Consider the following 16,677-nt stretch of genomic DNA (forward strand, 5'->3'; position numbering starts at 1 on the left):
AAAAAAAAACCACAACTGAGGTACAATAGATTCCAAATAGACTGAATTTCCAAATTGTAATGTCTATGTGAAACTAACCACAACTGAGGTAATGTTCTTTTCCCTCCAAAAATTAGGACAAAGGCTTTCAAAAAGTAAAGTGAAACATTTAAATACAGTAGTGGAAACAAGTTAGAACATGTTTCATATATTTTTCTTGTTACTCGAACTTGGTTTCAGGTTTTGCTCGCTTACAATCATATATTGTTACCAGTATATCTACAAACATGGAATCGAAATCATACGTCATTCCATAAAATCTTGGTTTTACAAATTCATCTATGGCCAATGCAATTTACCATAATATAAAAATAGAGATTTAGTTTGTGTTATCAAATGCAGATCGCAGAAAATACCTGTTTATTTAAATTTGGTTATGAATCAGTCCTATAGTGCCACTAATTAATTAACAACATTATGTATTAAATAGCATAATGCAGAAAATAGTGATTTGTTCTAATTCCGCTATAACGTTATAGCGCCGCTTTAAGAACACACTTGATTTAGTGATTTACATTAGAAAGGAAGTAACCAGAAAATCAATAACCTATAGCGGCACTTTCAACAGTCCAACACCGGAAATTTACACTGCTCAATGAAGTTAATTTCACATCTTATAACTTGACTGGATAATCCAGCTTGCAATAGTCCAATATCAGAGGGTATTGAACACTTCTCAATAAAGTTAATTCTGCAAAATCTAATCTTCCAGGACAACTATCAAGATTCCGTCACATTAAGCATTATACTAACAGATATGAAGGCTAAAGGTTCTAGCCATGGCTAAATCAGACTATGCATAACTTACATCAAGACAGTTACGCACGTGATCAAGTAGTCACAGATAGTGATTCACCTTCCCTTTCCACATGATTCACAGTCACACTTAAGGACAAGGAAAGATCTTTCATGTCAATGTCTTCAGCAGCATCTACCTGAGCGTTATCCAGCGATACCACAGACTCGGTAATCTCTGATGTTGTCTTTGCTAAACCAGATTGATCTACAGCTGGAGAATCTTTCAAAGATTCCACCTGAGAGAAATTGGACACTTCCACATTAGGAAAATTCAGGCGTGCACAAGAACCGTACATTGCCCTCGCTGCTTCATCATAAGCAAGAGCAGCACCGACGGCATTTGAAAATGTACCTAACCAGAGCCTATTCCCTCTATTTGGCTCACGAATTTCAGCAACCCATTTTCCCCAAGTCCTTTGCCTAACACCTCTGTAATTACATCGCGAGTTCTCGGGACCTCCTTTACCCTTCATACACCCTTTTTTCGATCCTTTGGCAGGAACTTTCCTAACTGCCTTCGGAGCTTCACCGCTCGATTCAAGCCGTGCATTATATTCTTTCCATCTCGCCAATGTATCCGCGAGGGACTTGTGTCCATCCACTTTATTTTGGTTTTTCACCAACATGTGTTGCAAAGTTGCAATCCTTAATTTACAGGAATAAGGTCAACAGAACACTTGAAACAAAGACCTGCAAAAGTTAGAATCAAGTCTAAACATTCATACATGTCAAGGTAATATACCAACTAATATTCATTTCCAAAGAAAAAAAAAACCCAATTTACTAATTTGAACTTGTTTGGATCAACTTATTTTCTACAATGAATGGACATCAGATTCAAAATGCATACCGACACAATGACACGGATAAAACTGTGAAAATGACATAATTCAATATAATCAAATCACATGTGTCGGTGTCCCGTAAGCATGGCTCAGTTGACAGGAACAATGCAATGAAATATGCATGTGTCAAGGTTCGAACCCCAAACACCTCATTTTTTTCACCTTTGAATTCTAGCCATCGGCTACTTAAAGCAAAAAAATCACATGTGTCGGTGTGTTATCAGAGACTAGCACGTGTCGGACGCCAAGTCACACTTTCTATAAAAGTGTCAGTACTCAAAGCTTATTTGAACTAATTTATTGGTATAAACATGAGATTGTTTTGGAGAGTTTATGGAAAGAACTTTTAACATAACATCTATATTAACAGTTTTCAACTTATATATCAACCAAAGCAGTTCTACATTCTTCAACTTCTAAAAACAACTTATAAAAATCAGATGATTAAACAACTTATAAAAAGCCAATTTAAAGAAACAAATAAAGTCTTTTTTTGTATAAAAAATTAAATTAGAAAAAGAAAGAAAAACTGAATTAATTGAAGAATTAACCTAACTGGTTGCAGATTGTTCCCAAACTGGATCGAAGAAAGGGGAACCGACCAAGAAGGCATTTGAAGAAGAACTATGCGAATTTGTGCTAAATTTGGAAACTTTGCGTAACCAAAAAAAAGTTGGTGTTAAGAGAAGAGATGAAAATTAAGGGCACCGCCAAAAAATGACATGATGATGGAAGAATACAAGTGGACCAAAGCAGTATAGTTATGGTTCACCGCTTCACCTGCCGTCAAATTTGCCTATGTTTCTATTTCTATGCGATACAAACAATAACATCAATTTCTGTCCATATCTAATGTTGTATAATTATTATTTTCTATTTTAGTATTTATTTACTTCAACATCAAGGATGGACACTCATTTTATTTATTTTTTTATATTTAAATGAGATCTAGCATGTGATATAAAAAAAAATTAAATGGTACCCAATAATCAACTACCAATAACTTTATATTTTTATATTTCAATTTTTTAATATTAAAAAGTGTGGAGCCCACTTAATATTGAGGGTCTTAAGTGAGACCCCGGATCTTATAAGACTCATACAAAGTTTCTTTCAAATGGGATATCTAGTAGGTACTGGGTCTTAAATGTTTAAGATCCTTCTATTGGAGATAGTCTATATTATTCATCTTCGTGTATATTTTATTTGTATTATATCAATTTTCATTTAACTAAATTTGGTTTTTGTTTTCTCTCACAATACTAGTGTTATTTTGATTTAAAAATATGACTAAATTGATCATTTAGTCTCCTATTTAATCTTAGTTTCATTTTCGTCTCATAACTTCTAAAATGTATGTTTTGATCCCTTATGTTCACCTCATTTTGTCAAATTGGTTCTATTATGTTAATTTTTACCATAAATTTCTATGGAGAACAACTATTGTAGGTGGTCCACCATATACCTTATTAATTTTATTATTTAAAACCGTTTGATTTTTCTTTTAAATAGGAACTGTTGGATGTTGATCTACCATAGATATTTGGAGTCAAAATTAACATAACATAACCAATTTGACAAACGGAGGTAAACATAAAAGATCAAAATGGATGTTTTCGGAATTATGGTACCAAAGTGAAACTAAGAAATTAACTAGGGGACCAAATCATCAATCTAGCCTAAAAATATTTATACAGTTTTGGAAAATTTGGTTTAGAAAAAGGATGATCAATTTTTTAATTTGGATTAGATTTATTTTGAGCTTATGTAAAACAACTTATGCTAATATATAAGCTTTTATGTATTATTCAAAAGTTTGTAAATGTAGTTTATGAAAAAAGAGTTTATAAAAAAACAATTTTCGTTATTGAGAACTTATATATTAACATAAAAGCTTATTTACTTGCATAAGTTATTTTGTTTAGACTCAAAATAAGCCTAATTCAAACGGGTCCTTAAGAGCAAAAGTTCAAGAGGGTAATTTAGGTATATTCAAACACAAGAAAAATGAACTAAACTTTGGATGTTTTAGTGTTTATATAACTATTATTTTTGTTTCTTTTCATTTTCTTTTTTGTGTTCATCCTTCGATTCTTAGAGAAATGATACTCTAATAATTCAAAGTTCAATCGTGAGATAAGTATAACACTAGGTATATAACCCGTGCGTTGCACGGGTTTGACTATAATGTTTTTAAAAAAATTATTGCAAAAAATAAATAAATTTGGTAGATTATTATTCTTCGATTTAAAAAAAAAACTTTTAAAATATTTTTAAATTTATTCGTTCATCAAGTGAATATAGAATATATAATACAGAGAATGGATAAAATTTTAGTTTTTACACAAATATTGGTGTCATTCACCTTTATTAGAAGTCAATAGAGTTGCAGATGAATAATAAATTATACTAAAAACTTCTTTTATTCTTTTTTTTTTTTTTTGTGTGTTTAGTTTATATTACATCTTTTTATTTACCTTTATTTAAATACGTTTTTAAATGTTTTAACTTGATCAAGTCAATAATAATCTCTTTTACGGTAAATAATTTTTCATAAAAATATTCATCTTAATCTCTTTTACGGTAAATAATTTTTCATTAAAATTTAATTTGATTAATTATAATTTCATTATTTAATCTTTAGCATATACAAAGGATGCACTATTTTTTACCATGTTTAGTGTTAAATGCAAAAATCTTTTTTGTTAAAATAAAATTGTTCTATTTATAAAACATATGAAATTTGTTTTGAGCACAATCTCAGCATTGGTTGGACTTTAATCAATGCAAATGAGACTTCATTTTATCTTTAACCATCTATGTACACACATACACACGCATTTCAACTCAATCAAGTCAATAATCAATGCAAATGAGACTTCATTTTATCTTTAACCACCTATACACACATACACATGCATTTCAACTCAATCAAGTCAATAATAAGTACTTCCATTCAATATACTACCTCCGTCCCTAATTATAAGACCCTTTTGAGAATTTTTTTTGTCCCTTTTTATAAGACCCCTTTGTTATTTCCAACTACATTAATTATTTCTTTACATACATGCCCCTATTTATTATACATCTTTTTCTTCAATCAGCAATAAATAACATGTTGAAAACATAAACCAACTCTCTCTCTTAAAGGATAAAATTGTAAAAACAATAGTAATTACAAACATATTTAATACAAATATCCACTATCTTAATTCCCGTTATTTTTTCAAAAGGGTCCTATAATTAGGGACGGAGGTAGTATAAAATAGGGGTTACTAATAAATATTAACACATAATAAAAATATCACTTATCAAATATATTAATTAAATTATAAAAAGACTTTAAACTCAATCAAATAAATAAATTGGGTAATGCATACCGCTATATTAATTAAATTATAAAAAGACTTTAAACTCAATCAAATAAATAAATTGGGTAATGCATAATGCATACCGCTAATCGCAATCGCTGAAATAAATAAATTGGGTAATGCATACCGCTATATTAATTAAATTATAAAAAGACTTTAAACTCAATCAAATAAATAAATTGGGTAATGCATAATGCATACCGCTAATCGCAATCGCTGAAGAAAACTTCAAGCCGAGAGCCTTTTGTTTTTTACTTGAGCAAAACCTAACAACTGGTAATTATGCATCTTTCTCTTACCACCGCACTTCAACTTAACCGCTAATGTGTTTTTGTTAAGTACATAGTAGTAGTTTTTTAGTAGCATATCTGCCATGAACCCTTGTTTCTATTGATTCCAATAATAAATCCATAGACCAAATTCCAATCGATTGAATTCCTTTGTCTTTCTCTTTTTATGCTTGTTTGTTTTATCACCGATTACCCTTTCTGCCATGATTATATGAAACGGTGAGCAATTTTTCTTTTGTTGCAGTATGATTGAAATTGTTCTTGGTGCCTTTTCTCTTTGGTAATTCAATCGAGTGTGTTTCTTGTTGTTCCATCCTCAATTGTTATCACTATAAACTACTTAGCATCAGTATTCGATTTTTTCTCTCTATGAAAAGCGTTTCTCTCTCCCGGTGATGTTATTGTAAGGATAATACTTTGCTTTTATTAAACAAGGTTTTTCTCTCCTCATTGTGAGAGTTTTGGTTTTTCTCTCCTGTTGTGAGAGCTTTGGTTTTTATCTCCTCGTTGTGATAATTTTGGTTTTTCTCTCCCCATTGTGAGAGGACACTGTTGTGATCACACTACAATATATGTTTTATCATGGATTTCGAAGATCTTACTATTTTGAGCTGGAACATCAGAGGTGCTCTTAGTCTTGAGGGTCGCCGACACGCTAAGGAATTGGTAAGGAAACATCATCCTCTCTTTATTTTTCTCATGGAAACTCATTGTCCTTTCTCAAAAGCATCAATATTTTGGAATCGTCTGGGTTATGAGATATGTGCTCTCTCCGAAGCGTCCGGACATTCGGGAGGTATTTGGGTGCTGAAAAGTAAAGGTTGCGATTATGATATTACTGTAATAGATGTCTACTTTCAAGCGGTCACCATTTGCATTAAAAAGGCTAATTGTATATGGTTTTGCTCTACTATCTATGGTAGCCCTCAACCAGTCAATCGTGAAAAATTATGGAGTTATCTTATTTCTATTCGCGAAGATATTTTGAGTCCTTGAGTTATGATAGGAGATTTCAATGAAGTGCTCCAACCCCCTGAGATAAAGGGGGGCATCTTTACAGCTAGACAAGCTGAGAAATTCTCGAATATTATGGAGCAATGTAATCTTATTGACCTTGGAGCTACGGGTAGTACTTATACTTGGACTCGTAAGGAGCGAGGGATTCTGAAGGTTGCTAAAAGGTTGGACAGGGCCCTTGGTGATTGTGTGTGGCGTACTACTTTTCCAGAAGCTTATGTAGAGAATTTGACACGGAATTATTCCGACCATCACCCTATCCTCTTAAGGGGTGTCGGATTTGTTCCAGCTAAATGCATGCGACCTTTTCGCTTTCAAGCTGCATGGCTAACCCATAAAGATTTTCCAGAGGTAGTATATAAAACTTGGGATAAAGGTGAACATATTGTACCTGCGAGTCTTAAGCATGTTCGGTTAGATGCGACTACATTCAACAAAGAGGTGTTTGGTGACATTAATAAAAGAAAGAGTACTCTTGCGGAGAAATTAAAGCAGGTGCAGCACAAGTTAGAAACGGTTGATTCAACCCACCTCACTATGACTGAGGCAGCACTCCACAAAGAATATAATGATGTTTTGAGACAGGAAGAGATCCTTTGGTATCAAAAGTCGAGGGAGAATTGGGTGAAACTGGGAGACCGTAACACGAGGTTTTTCCACACTCAGACACTAGTGAGGAGAAAGCGAAATAAGATCCAAGGTCTCTTTCTTGAAAATGGTCAATGGAGTACTGATGATGTTGTCCTCCAAGCAGAGGCCATAAATTACTTTAAACAGTTATTTGAGGTAGACCACTCCACTACTCCAAATACTTTATTGGTTAATGATATGCCTTGTTTAAGTGAACAATGCAGAGATTCTCTTACAACACTGGTCCTTAAGGAAGAGGTGAGGAGTGCCGTGTTTAGTATGAAGTCATATAAAGCTCCTGGCCCTGATGGCTTCCAACCCGTATTTTTTAAACATTTTTGGAAAAGAATTGGTGATGACATATGGTGTCTCGTGCATACAGCTTTCAATATGGGTTCTATTAATGCTTCAATTGCAGAGACATTAATTGTCCTAATACCTAAGGAGAGCAATCCCCAAAGGTTAAAGAATTTTAGACCCATCAGTCTTTGTAATGTCATTTTTAAGGTAATCACAAAAGTTTTGGTTAGCCGCTTGCGACCGTTTCTTGTTGAGCTGATAAGCCCTCTTCAAAGTAGCTTCATCTCCGGTCGAGGTACTACTGATAATGTCATCCTGGCCCAGGAGGTTGTTCATTTCATACATCATTCTCATGCAAAAAAGGGCTCTATTGCGTTCAAAATTGATCTTGAAAAGGCATATGATAGGCTTAATTGGGACTTCTTGGAACTCACTCTCCATGATTTTGCTTTCCCTCCAGCAACTATATCTCTCATCATGAGTTGTGTTCGATCTAGCAAATTGAGTGTTCTTTGGAATGGTGCCAAAACTGATCATTTTATTCCATCTAGAGGTCTACGTCAAGGCGATCCTTTATCCCCTTACTTGTTTGTTCTCTGTATGGAGAAACTCTCTCTTAGTATTCAACAGAAAGTCCTAAATGGAATATGGAAACCTATACAGGTATCTAAGGGTGGCCCATCATTATCTCATATTCTTTTTGCTGATGATGTTATGTTGCTTTGTGAAACTAGTACTGAACAGGTCAAAGTAGTTATGGATACCTTAGAGGAGTTTTGTTCAGCTTCAGGATTAAGGATTAATACCTTAAAATCCAAAGCTATGTGTTCTAGGATGGTTCAAGGGGAAAGAAAGCGTGAGCTGCAGGATATTTCAACTATTAAATTTGTGGCAGATTTGGGTCATTACCTTGGTTTTCCTCTTGTCAAGGGGCGAGTTTCTCGAGATGTATATAATGACGTTGTTGACAAAGTTTCAAAAAGGCTAGCTACTTGGAAAGGAAATATCTTGAATAAAGCAGGACGAGCTTGCCTAGTGAAGTCTGTCACAACATCAATTCCCGTTTATACCATGCAACTTCACTATCTTCCTACTTATGTTTGCAACAGGTTAGATAAGATGTCAAGGAGTTTCCTTTGGGGGGGCGATGGGCTCTATCGAACTTGGAATCATGTTAATTGGAATATGGTTACAACCCCTAAATGCTTTGGTGGCCTAGGTATTCGTGAAGCTAGACTTACTAATTTAGCTTTGCTTGGTAAGTTAGTGTGGAGCATGCGGCATAATAAAGATAATTGTGGGTGAAAGTTCTTTCCCATAAATACATGGGCAATACGTCTTTATGGATGAATAAGAAACATAATAAACCATCAATTACTTGGCGTGGTATTCAACATGCCATTAAATTTTTTGCTGCAGGGTATAGTTTTCGTGTAGGCTCCAGAAACTCATCGATTTGGAATATTGACTGGACACAACTAGGTCCTCTCTGCCAATTGGTCCCATTTGTTAACATCAGTGATTCAATTATGTGTTTGAAGGATGTGTGGGAGAATGGTAGGTGAAACTTGCAAGATCTTGCCACTATGATACCAACCGATATTGTTCACTATATTCATCAGCTTCCAGCTCCTAATAGTTTAGATGTACGACTTCAAGATGCGTGGACTTGGAAGCATGCAAAGAAAGGTGAATATACTTGCTCGAGTGGATACTATTGGCTTCTTCAACGAAATAGAGATTGGAATGTGAATTGTAACATGAATTGGCTTTGACGCCTTAAAGTACCAGCAAAACTTCAACACTTTTTATGGCTTTGTTTTCACAATGCTCTCCCTATTAATGCCCGTCGGCATCATTGCAACATGGTAGCTTCTCCAAGCTGCACTCGTTGCTCTTCACCCATGGAGGATATTCTTCACTGTTTACGTGATTGCCCACACTCTAAAGAGCTTTGGCTCCACTTGAATATGGGGCGTTATAATAATTTTTTCTCTGAATTGGATGTCAAGGTTTGGCTTCATGAGATGACAAAGGGTACTTCCTCTATTTTGTTTGTTACAGGAGTATGGAATTCTTGGTGTTGGAGAAACAATGCTATTTTTTAGGATCAACATTGGCGTATTCAAGATGTGGTGCGAAAGACATTTTTGTTACATGATGAATGTTTTGGACCTACACTCATCGCGCCTCTTAGCTCATTGGATCCCCCCTCCAGAAGGTACACTTAAACTTAATATTGATGGCAGCTTCCTAGAAGAATTTGGTTGTTTAGGTGTCGGTGGTGTTGTTCGCAACCATGATGGAGATTGGATAACTGGTTTTTCCCATTATGAAGTTGGAGGTGATGCGTTATTAGTTGAGTTACGGGCTATCCAGATAGGTCTTGATTTTTGTAGCAAAAAAGGTTATATCAATATTATTTGTGAGAGTGATTGTTTGGAAGCAGTTGACCTGATTATTGATGGTCATGATCATACCTTGCACACTTATGCTGCTGACATCCTTCATATTAGAGATGTTTTACATGAAAATGGAAATACAACATTGATGCATGTTCTTAGGGAGCAAAACATGTGTGCGGATTTTATGGCTAAGGAAGGATCACATGCAAGGTGCTCTGCTCACTGGAACTGCCCTCCGCCTGGAATGGAATCTCTCATCCTGAGAGATAAGCTTGGAACTTAATTTCGACTCTCTTTTTTTTCCTTTTCTTTTTGCCTCGTTACATTGTAACACTACCAAAAAAAATAATAATAAAATAAAGCCACTTAAATAGACTCTAACTCAACAAAATAATTAAAAAACAAGGAGGCCGTTACAACTTTCCCCAACTTAAAAGAATTTCGTCCTCGAAATTCAGAGTACAGGAGAAAAATGAATTTAATTATTGCTTAAATATCTTAAACCATATATAACAAAATAGAAACTTTAAACAATATACAAAAACCACATTAAAGTTAGTCAGTTAAACATGATCACGTAATAAAACATAACCATTAATTAGAAAACACAACGATAGTATTTGACCGTCACACGACACAATGACTCAACTACTTGGCCGGACGGACCGACCTGCTCTGATACCAATTGTAACACCCCGTTTTCCCAACATAAAAATTTCACATATAAATCAGAGTCATTCAGCATAAACGGAATGCTACACTTCTTAAAAATCGTAAATGGAATAAATAACAATTCATCCTTCATAAATTGGTCAACATAAATATTCAAAAACTTCGCAGCGGATTTTAATTCAACAACATAATTAGTCTTGGCATGAAGGCCTCATCAAAACATCTTGTAATAATCAAAAAACTAAATCATAGTCATGTAAAATCATAAGCAGTACGTAAGGAATAGAAAATAGCCACAAAAATTCCCATCCCGTTACGTATCAGAGCACATAAAGACACAGTGAGAGATAGCCACTCACGACAGCAATCAACGGCTACTTATTCTCGATCACCTGCAAGTTACCCATACGAAGAGCAACATTTCCAAGCAGAAGGGGTGAGATTCACAAACAATAATGTTAAGCATATAATTCAACAATTATATTTAACAACATAAACATCATCAACATATCATAACAATGGTCATGTAGCATCATTATCATCATCATAATCAACTTCATAATCAACATCAATATCAACTTCATAAATCAAATTAACAACTTGACTCGACAATGCAACTTAACTCGACTATGCAACTCTATCATTTTACTCATGCATGTGGTACCATTCTAGGGCATAAGCCCTTGTCGCTTTTGAGCATAAATATACTCCTAGGGCATGAGTGTAACACCCCGTTTTTCCAAAATAAAAATTTCATAATAAAAATCAGAGTAACTCAACTTAAACGGAATGTCACATTCTTTTTCTAAAAACATAAACTGAATAAATAAATATTTATCCTTCAAAATCCAATATCATATTATTTTAAACTTTGCAGCGGAATAATTTCAACAACTTAAATAATCTTTGGCACAAGGGCCTCAATATAAAATCTCATAAAACTTAATTCAACATCATTTCTTGAAAGATTCATAAAGTAATACGTAAGGAACAGAAAGTAAAGACATAATCTCATCCCGTTACGTATCAGAGCACCTAAGATACACTTGTGAGGAGTCCACTCACGACCGCAACTAATCTTGGTTACCTGCAAGTTACCCATACGAAGAGCAACATTTTCAAGCAAAGGGGTGAGATTTCACCAACAACAATATTAAGCATATAATTCATCAATCACATTTAACAACTTAAACTTCATTAACTAGTATCATTAATCTTCCTACATTAGTCATAAACTTCATCTTATATTATCATAATAAATAATCATAAACATCATATATCATCTTAATCATAACATCATATATCACCTTAATCATAACATCATATATATTGGACTGTCATAAATCTTCCTAGAGGCTTGGAAGCCCCTTAAAAGGGTTCCTTAGCCCTCAAAGATGGCTCGAGCGCCCTCCAGAAGGGCCCCCGAGGTCCTGGCGCGCTAGTCTGAGAGGCGCCGCCCTCTTAAGCTCCTAGAAACCTCTAGAAGCCGCCTAAAATACATAAATACCCCTATTGCTTGGGAACCAAGCAACAGAAGCCCAAGCCTATAACAGGCTATAAATACCACTCTTGAGAGCATCCTCTAATCATCTAATCATCAGTCTAAACCCTAGCATACGATTCTTAACCCTAGAATTCCTTACCGTACTTTTGCAAGTACAGTTGGCGCCGTCTGTGGGAAAAGGTAAAACTAGTCTTGACCACTCGTTTTCAAGATCGCACATCGCGATTTCAAAACCCTCGATTCAGAACCCCAAGCCGCAAGCCTCTTTGCGATTGGAAAACCTAAAACCAACCTAGGCCGCACCTCATGTACGACCTAGAGAAAAGCCTCCTCAACATGGCAACACAAGACGAGTTGGAATCCATGCGAACCCAACTGGCTCAGCTGAAGGATCACAACGATGCCATGCAGGCTTCATTGGAAACCATACAACAGAAACAACTGCAAGAAAAGGACGAGTCGCATCACGACGATATGGACGAATCGGAACCCCAACCTTTGTCCGCCGAAATCTGGGACGCGCCAGTTCTAGAGAACTTCAAACCTCCCCATCTCTCCGTCTTTGATGGGAAGAGCGACCCCATGGAACATGTCACGGCTTTCAACACCCGCATGGCTGTAGTCGGAGCCCCCGATTCTCTCAAGTGCAAACTGTTAGCTGGTACTTTCTCCAACGCCGCCTTACGATGGTACATGAACCTCCACCGATTCTCTATCCTCATCTATCAAGACATGACGAGGAAACTTGTCCAGCAATTCTCCGCCAGCCGCCATCGCAAAGTCCTAGCAACCAGCCTTTTTAACGTACGCCAGGGGCAGAACGAGTCCCTCCGGGACTACCTGGCAAGATTTAACGACACGACCATCATGGTGATCAACCCCAACCAGGAAGTGTTCGTGGGCGCCTTCCAGAATGGCCTAAGGGCAGGCCAGTTCAACGAATCTCTGGCCCAGAAACCCGCTGATTCCATGGAAGAAATCATCGCCAGAGCGGATTGCTACATCAAGGGCGAGGAAAGCAACGCCGAAAAGAAAGCAAGGGATGCCAAGGAGCGTGTGCCCAACGGCACAGAACGGCGATCATATCAGCCGACGGTTGGCAGAGACTGAGTTCCTTACAGAAGGCCAGAAAGGCAGCCTTACAACTCTTACCTCCAAAGGCCGCGTCTGGAAGAGTTCACTCCTTTAAACACAGGACCAGAGCGTATCATGAAGGAGGTTTACGAGACAAAGTTAATCCCTGATCCACCTCCAACATGATACCATGCCATGGGCGGAGACAAAGATAAATGGTGCAAGTATCACAAGATACGGGGACATGACACTGATTCATGCATATATCTTCGCCAAGAGATCGAAAAGTTGATACATAATGGAAAGCTGAGAGGATACGCTCAGGATAGAAAATGCGAGAACAGGCAAAAAGCTGACAGTAAAAAAGAGGAAGTCAACGAAGAGAAGAGGCACAGGCTAAACATCATATCTGGCGGTTTCTCCGGAGGAGGCGAATCAAGTTCTTCTCGAAAGAAGTATGTCAGGCAAGTAATGTTGTGCCAGGAATACGAAGGGTGAACTCTAGAGCGTGAGCCAGACATATCTTTCACAACCAAAGATTATCAAGACGTCGTACCACACGACGATGATCCCATAGTTATCACTCTGCAAATCTTCAAGTGGGACGTGAAGAGAGTCTTGATAGATCCAGGAAGCTCCGCTAATATACTTTACTATGACACATTTGATCGAATGGGGCTAGACCCAGAACAACTGCAACCTTTCAAAAGAACACTGGCAGGATTCACTGGCGAACAGGTCCACGTAAGGGGCTACATCACCATCAGGACGACTTTTGGCAGCGAAGCTCATTCAAAAACCATCCGCGTAAAGTATCTCGTGGTAAACTCGCCAAGTTCTTACAACATCATTATTGGTCGCCCTGGTTTCAACCTTTTGGGTGGTTTCTTATCCACCAAGTTTTTAGTTATGAAGTATCCCTTAGATAATGGGAAGGTTGGAACAATCCGGGGTGATCAGAAGCTAGCCAGAGAATGCTATCACAATAGCTTAAGGTTACAAAAAACAAGGAAGAAATCCAGTAACGAGATGACGCATGAAGTCAACATGATCGACCTCGACCCGAGAGAAGAATTCCATCAGGAACGAATAGAACCCACTGAAGACTTGAAAGAAATATCCATTGGTCCAGAGGCTCATCAGACAACCAAGATTGGCACGTCCTTGAACCCTGAGGAAGAGATCGCCCTGGTCAACCTGCTGCGAATGAATTTAGATCTCTTCTCCTGGCACCCATCCGAAATGCCAGGGATGGACCCCGACATTGCCTGCCACCACCTGTCCATCAAACCGGGTGTTAAACCAGTCGTTCAACGAAAATGGAAGATGGGCGAAGAAAGGAGGAAAGCCGTCGACGAAGAAGTAAAGAAATTAGTGGACGCCCACTTCATCAGTGAGATAAGGTATCCCACGTGGCTGGCCAATACTGTTCTCGTGAAGAAAGCAAATGGGAAGTGGAGAATGTGTGTAGATTATACTGACTTGAACATGGCGTGTCCCAAGGATCCCTATCTGTTGCCCAATATTGACCACTTGATTGACAACGCCTCATGATACAAAACTTTGAGCTTTATGGACGCCTATTCCGGTTATAACCAGATACGGATGGATCCACTGGACGCACCCAAAACGGCCTTCATGACCAACGACAAGAATTATCATTGTGAAGTCATGTCTTTTGGTCTCAAAAATGCTGGAGCCACCTTTCAAAGATCTATGGACACAGCTTTCTCTCAGCAGATAGGATGGAATTTAGAGGTTTATATCGATGATCTGGTGGCGAAAACGAAAGAAGGGTACAATCACGCGGACGACTTGGGGGAAATTTTGGATCAGGTTCGGAAATACAAAATCCGTCTGAATCCAACAAAGTGTTCTTTCGGAGTACAGGCAGGAAAATTCCTAGGTTTCCTCTAAACAAGGCGAGGCATTGAAGCAAATCCCGAAAAATGTCAGGCGATCATCAACATGCGAAGCCCCTCCAACATCAAAGAAGTACAACAACTCACAGGAAGACTGGTGGCTTTATCTCATTTTTTATCATGTGCGGGCGACAAAGCTTTTTCTTTCTTCGCCTCTATCAAAAAGAAGGAAAAGTTTGAGTAGATGTCAGAATGTGAGGACGCTTTTCAGCAGGTGAAAAAGTTCCTATCTAGTCCACCTGTCCTCCAACGGCCAAGTAAGAACGCCGTCCTATTCTTGTACTTGGCTATCTCTGACAACGCCATGAGCACAGTCTTAGTGGAAGACTCAGTAACAGGCGAAAAACCAATTTATTTCGTCAGCAGGGTGTTTAAAGGCGCAGAATTGCGATACCAGAAGATAGAACGGCTAGCTCTGGCCGTGGTTACCACGACTAGAAAAATTCGTCCGTATTTTCAAAGCCACAAAATCATCGTGAAATCAGACTACCCCATCAGGCAGGTGCTTGGAAAACCAGATCTGGCGGGAAGGATGGTAGCTTGGTCCATAGAGCTTTCAGAGTACGACGTTCATTTTGTTCCAAGGGGGAGTATCAAATCTCAGGCACTGGCTGACTTTGTTGTAGAACTTACCTCGCCGGTACAATAGCAGGCTCCTTTCGTATGGCTTTTATTAGTAGACGACACCTCCAACTTAAAGGGTAGTGCCGCTGATGTGATATTGGAAGGGCCAGATGATATCCTCATAGAACAATCTCTTAGATTCGAATTCAAGGCAAGCAACAACCAGGTCAAATATGAAGCATTGATTGCCGGTATGACTTTAGCGCAAGAGATGGGAGCCGAAAATTTGAGGGCGTAAAGTGACTCCCAGCTCGTAACAAGCCAGATTTCGGGCGAGTATCAGACGAAAGATGCCCAACTCGCCAAATATCTAGCAAGGGTGCAGGGCCTCGCCAAAAAGTTTGCTTTCTTCGAAGCAATCTACGTCCCACGAGAACAGAATTCCAGAGCGGATTTACTAGCAAAGCTCGCTAGTACCAAACGGTCGGGCAACAACAAGACCGTCATTCAAGAAATAATCGCCATACCTAGCACCAAAATCCAAGAAGTACACCACATCGCCGAGGGCGAAGAAGGCTGGATGGAACCACTACTAAGATTTCTGACCGGGTCATTCGTACCCGCCAACAGTGAAGAAGAACAGATTGTCCGAAAAAGAGCTTCAAAGTTCGTCATTATTTCCGGAAAACTCTACAAACGTGGCAGAACAACCCCTTTATTACGCTGTTTGAGCAAAGATGAGACCCACCTAGTTCTCTTGGAAGTACACGAGGGCGTATGCGGAAGCCACATTGGTGGGCGAGCTCTGGCAGCAAAACTCCTCCGTGCAGGATACTACTGGCCCACCATGCTTCAAGATAGCTCGGAGTTCGTCAAAAGATGCGACAAATGTCAAAGGTTTTCAGATAAGAAGCACGCCCCAGCTCACGAGTTGACTTCAGTTTACTCTCCCTGGCCTTTCCACAAATGGGCAGTTGACATCGTAAGGCCTTTCCCTCTCGCCCCAGGACAACTAAAATTCCTTATAGTAGGTGTAGATTATTTTACCAAGTGGATTGAGGCAGAGGCGGTCGCCAAGATAACTGTAGAAAGGGTCAAGAAGTTCTACTGGAAGAAGATCATCTGCCGCTTTGGCCTCCCTAAAAGCATAGTGTGGGACATTGGAACATAGTTTGCAAGCTCGACAGTGGTAGATTTCTACAAACATCTAGGGATACAGACAAAGTTCATTTCCGTAATTCATCCA

The 16,677-nt window shown here is 38.0% G+C and overlaps 2 protein-coding genes and 1 pseudogene across 4 annotated transcripts; 2 read left to right on the forward strand and 1 right to left on the reverse strand.

Annotated features, from left to right (window-relative positions):
* Positions 1-635: 635 nt before the first annotated feature.
* On the reverse strand, positions 636-2,539 carry LOC146929637 (putative dehydration-responsive element-binding protein 2H pseudogene; annotated as a pseudogene). 2 transcript variants are annotated; one of them, XR_015006097.1, is made up of 2 exons: positions 2,234-2,539; positions 636-1,527 (listed from the first exon to the last, which is right to left on the reverse strand). The product of XR_015006097.1 is annotated as a putative dehydration-responsive element-binding protein 2H pseudogene, transcript variant X1 (transcript). The 2 variants fall into 2 exon arrangements; XR_015006098.1 differs by having other exon boundaries at positions 2,239-2,377.
* Positions 2,540-12,207: 9,668 nt separating this feature from the next.
* Positions 12,208-12,981, forward strand: LOC146929638 (uncharacterized). The gene has a single exon (XM_085707372.1). The coding sequence runs from the start codon at positions 12,208-12,210 to the stop codon at positions 12,979-12,981; it is 774 nt and encodes a 257-aa protein (XP_085563498.1).
* Positions 12,982-13,617: 636 nt separating this feature from the next.
* Positions 13,618-14,499, forward strand: LOC146929639 (uncharacterized). Its single transcript, XM_085707373.1, has one exon. The coding sequence runs from the start codon at positions 13,618-13,620 to the stop codon at positions 14,497-14,499; it is 882 nt and encodes a 293-aa protein (XP_085563499.1).
* The last annotated feature ends 2,178 nt before the right edge of the window (positions 14,500-16,677 follow it).

The sequence above is a fragment of the Medicago sativa genome, chromosome 4 (assembly GCF_051527215.1).
Source record: "Medicago sativa cultivar Bolivia chromosome 4, Bolivia_mono, whole genome shotgun sequence".
Classification (NCBI taxonomy): domain Eukaryota; kingdom Viridiplantae; phylum Streptophyta; class Magnoliopsida; order Fabales; family Fabaceae; genus Medicago; species Medicago sativa.

Coding starts and splice junctions, on each gene's coding strand:
- LOC146929638 (XM_085707372.1), top strand. CDS start 12,208: ATGGCAACACAAGACGAGTTGGAATCCATGCGAACCCAACTGGCTCAG.
- LOC146929639 (XM_085707373.1), top strand. CDS start 13,618: ATGGGGCTAGACCCAGAACAACTGCAACCTTTCAAAAGAACACTGGCA.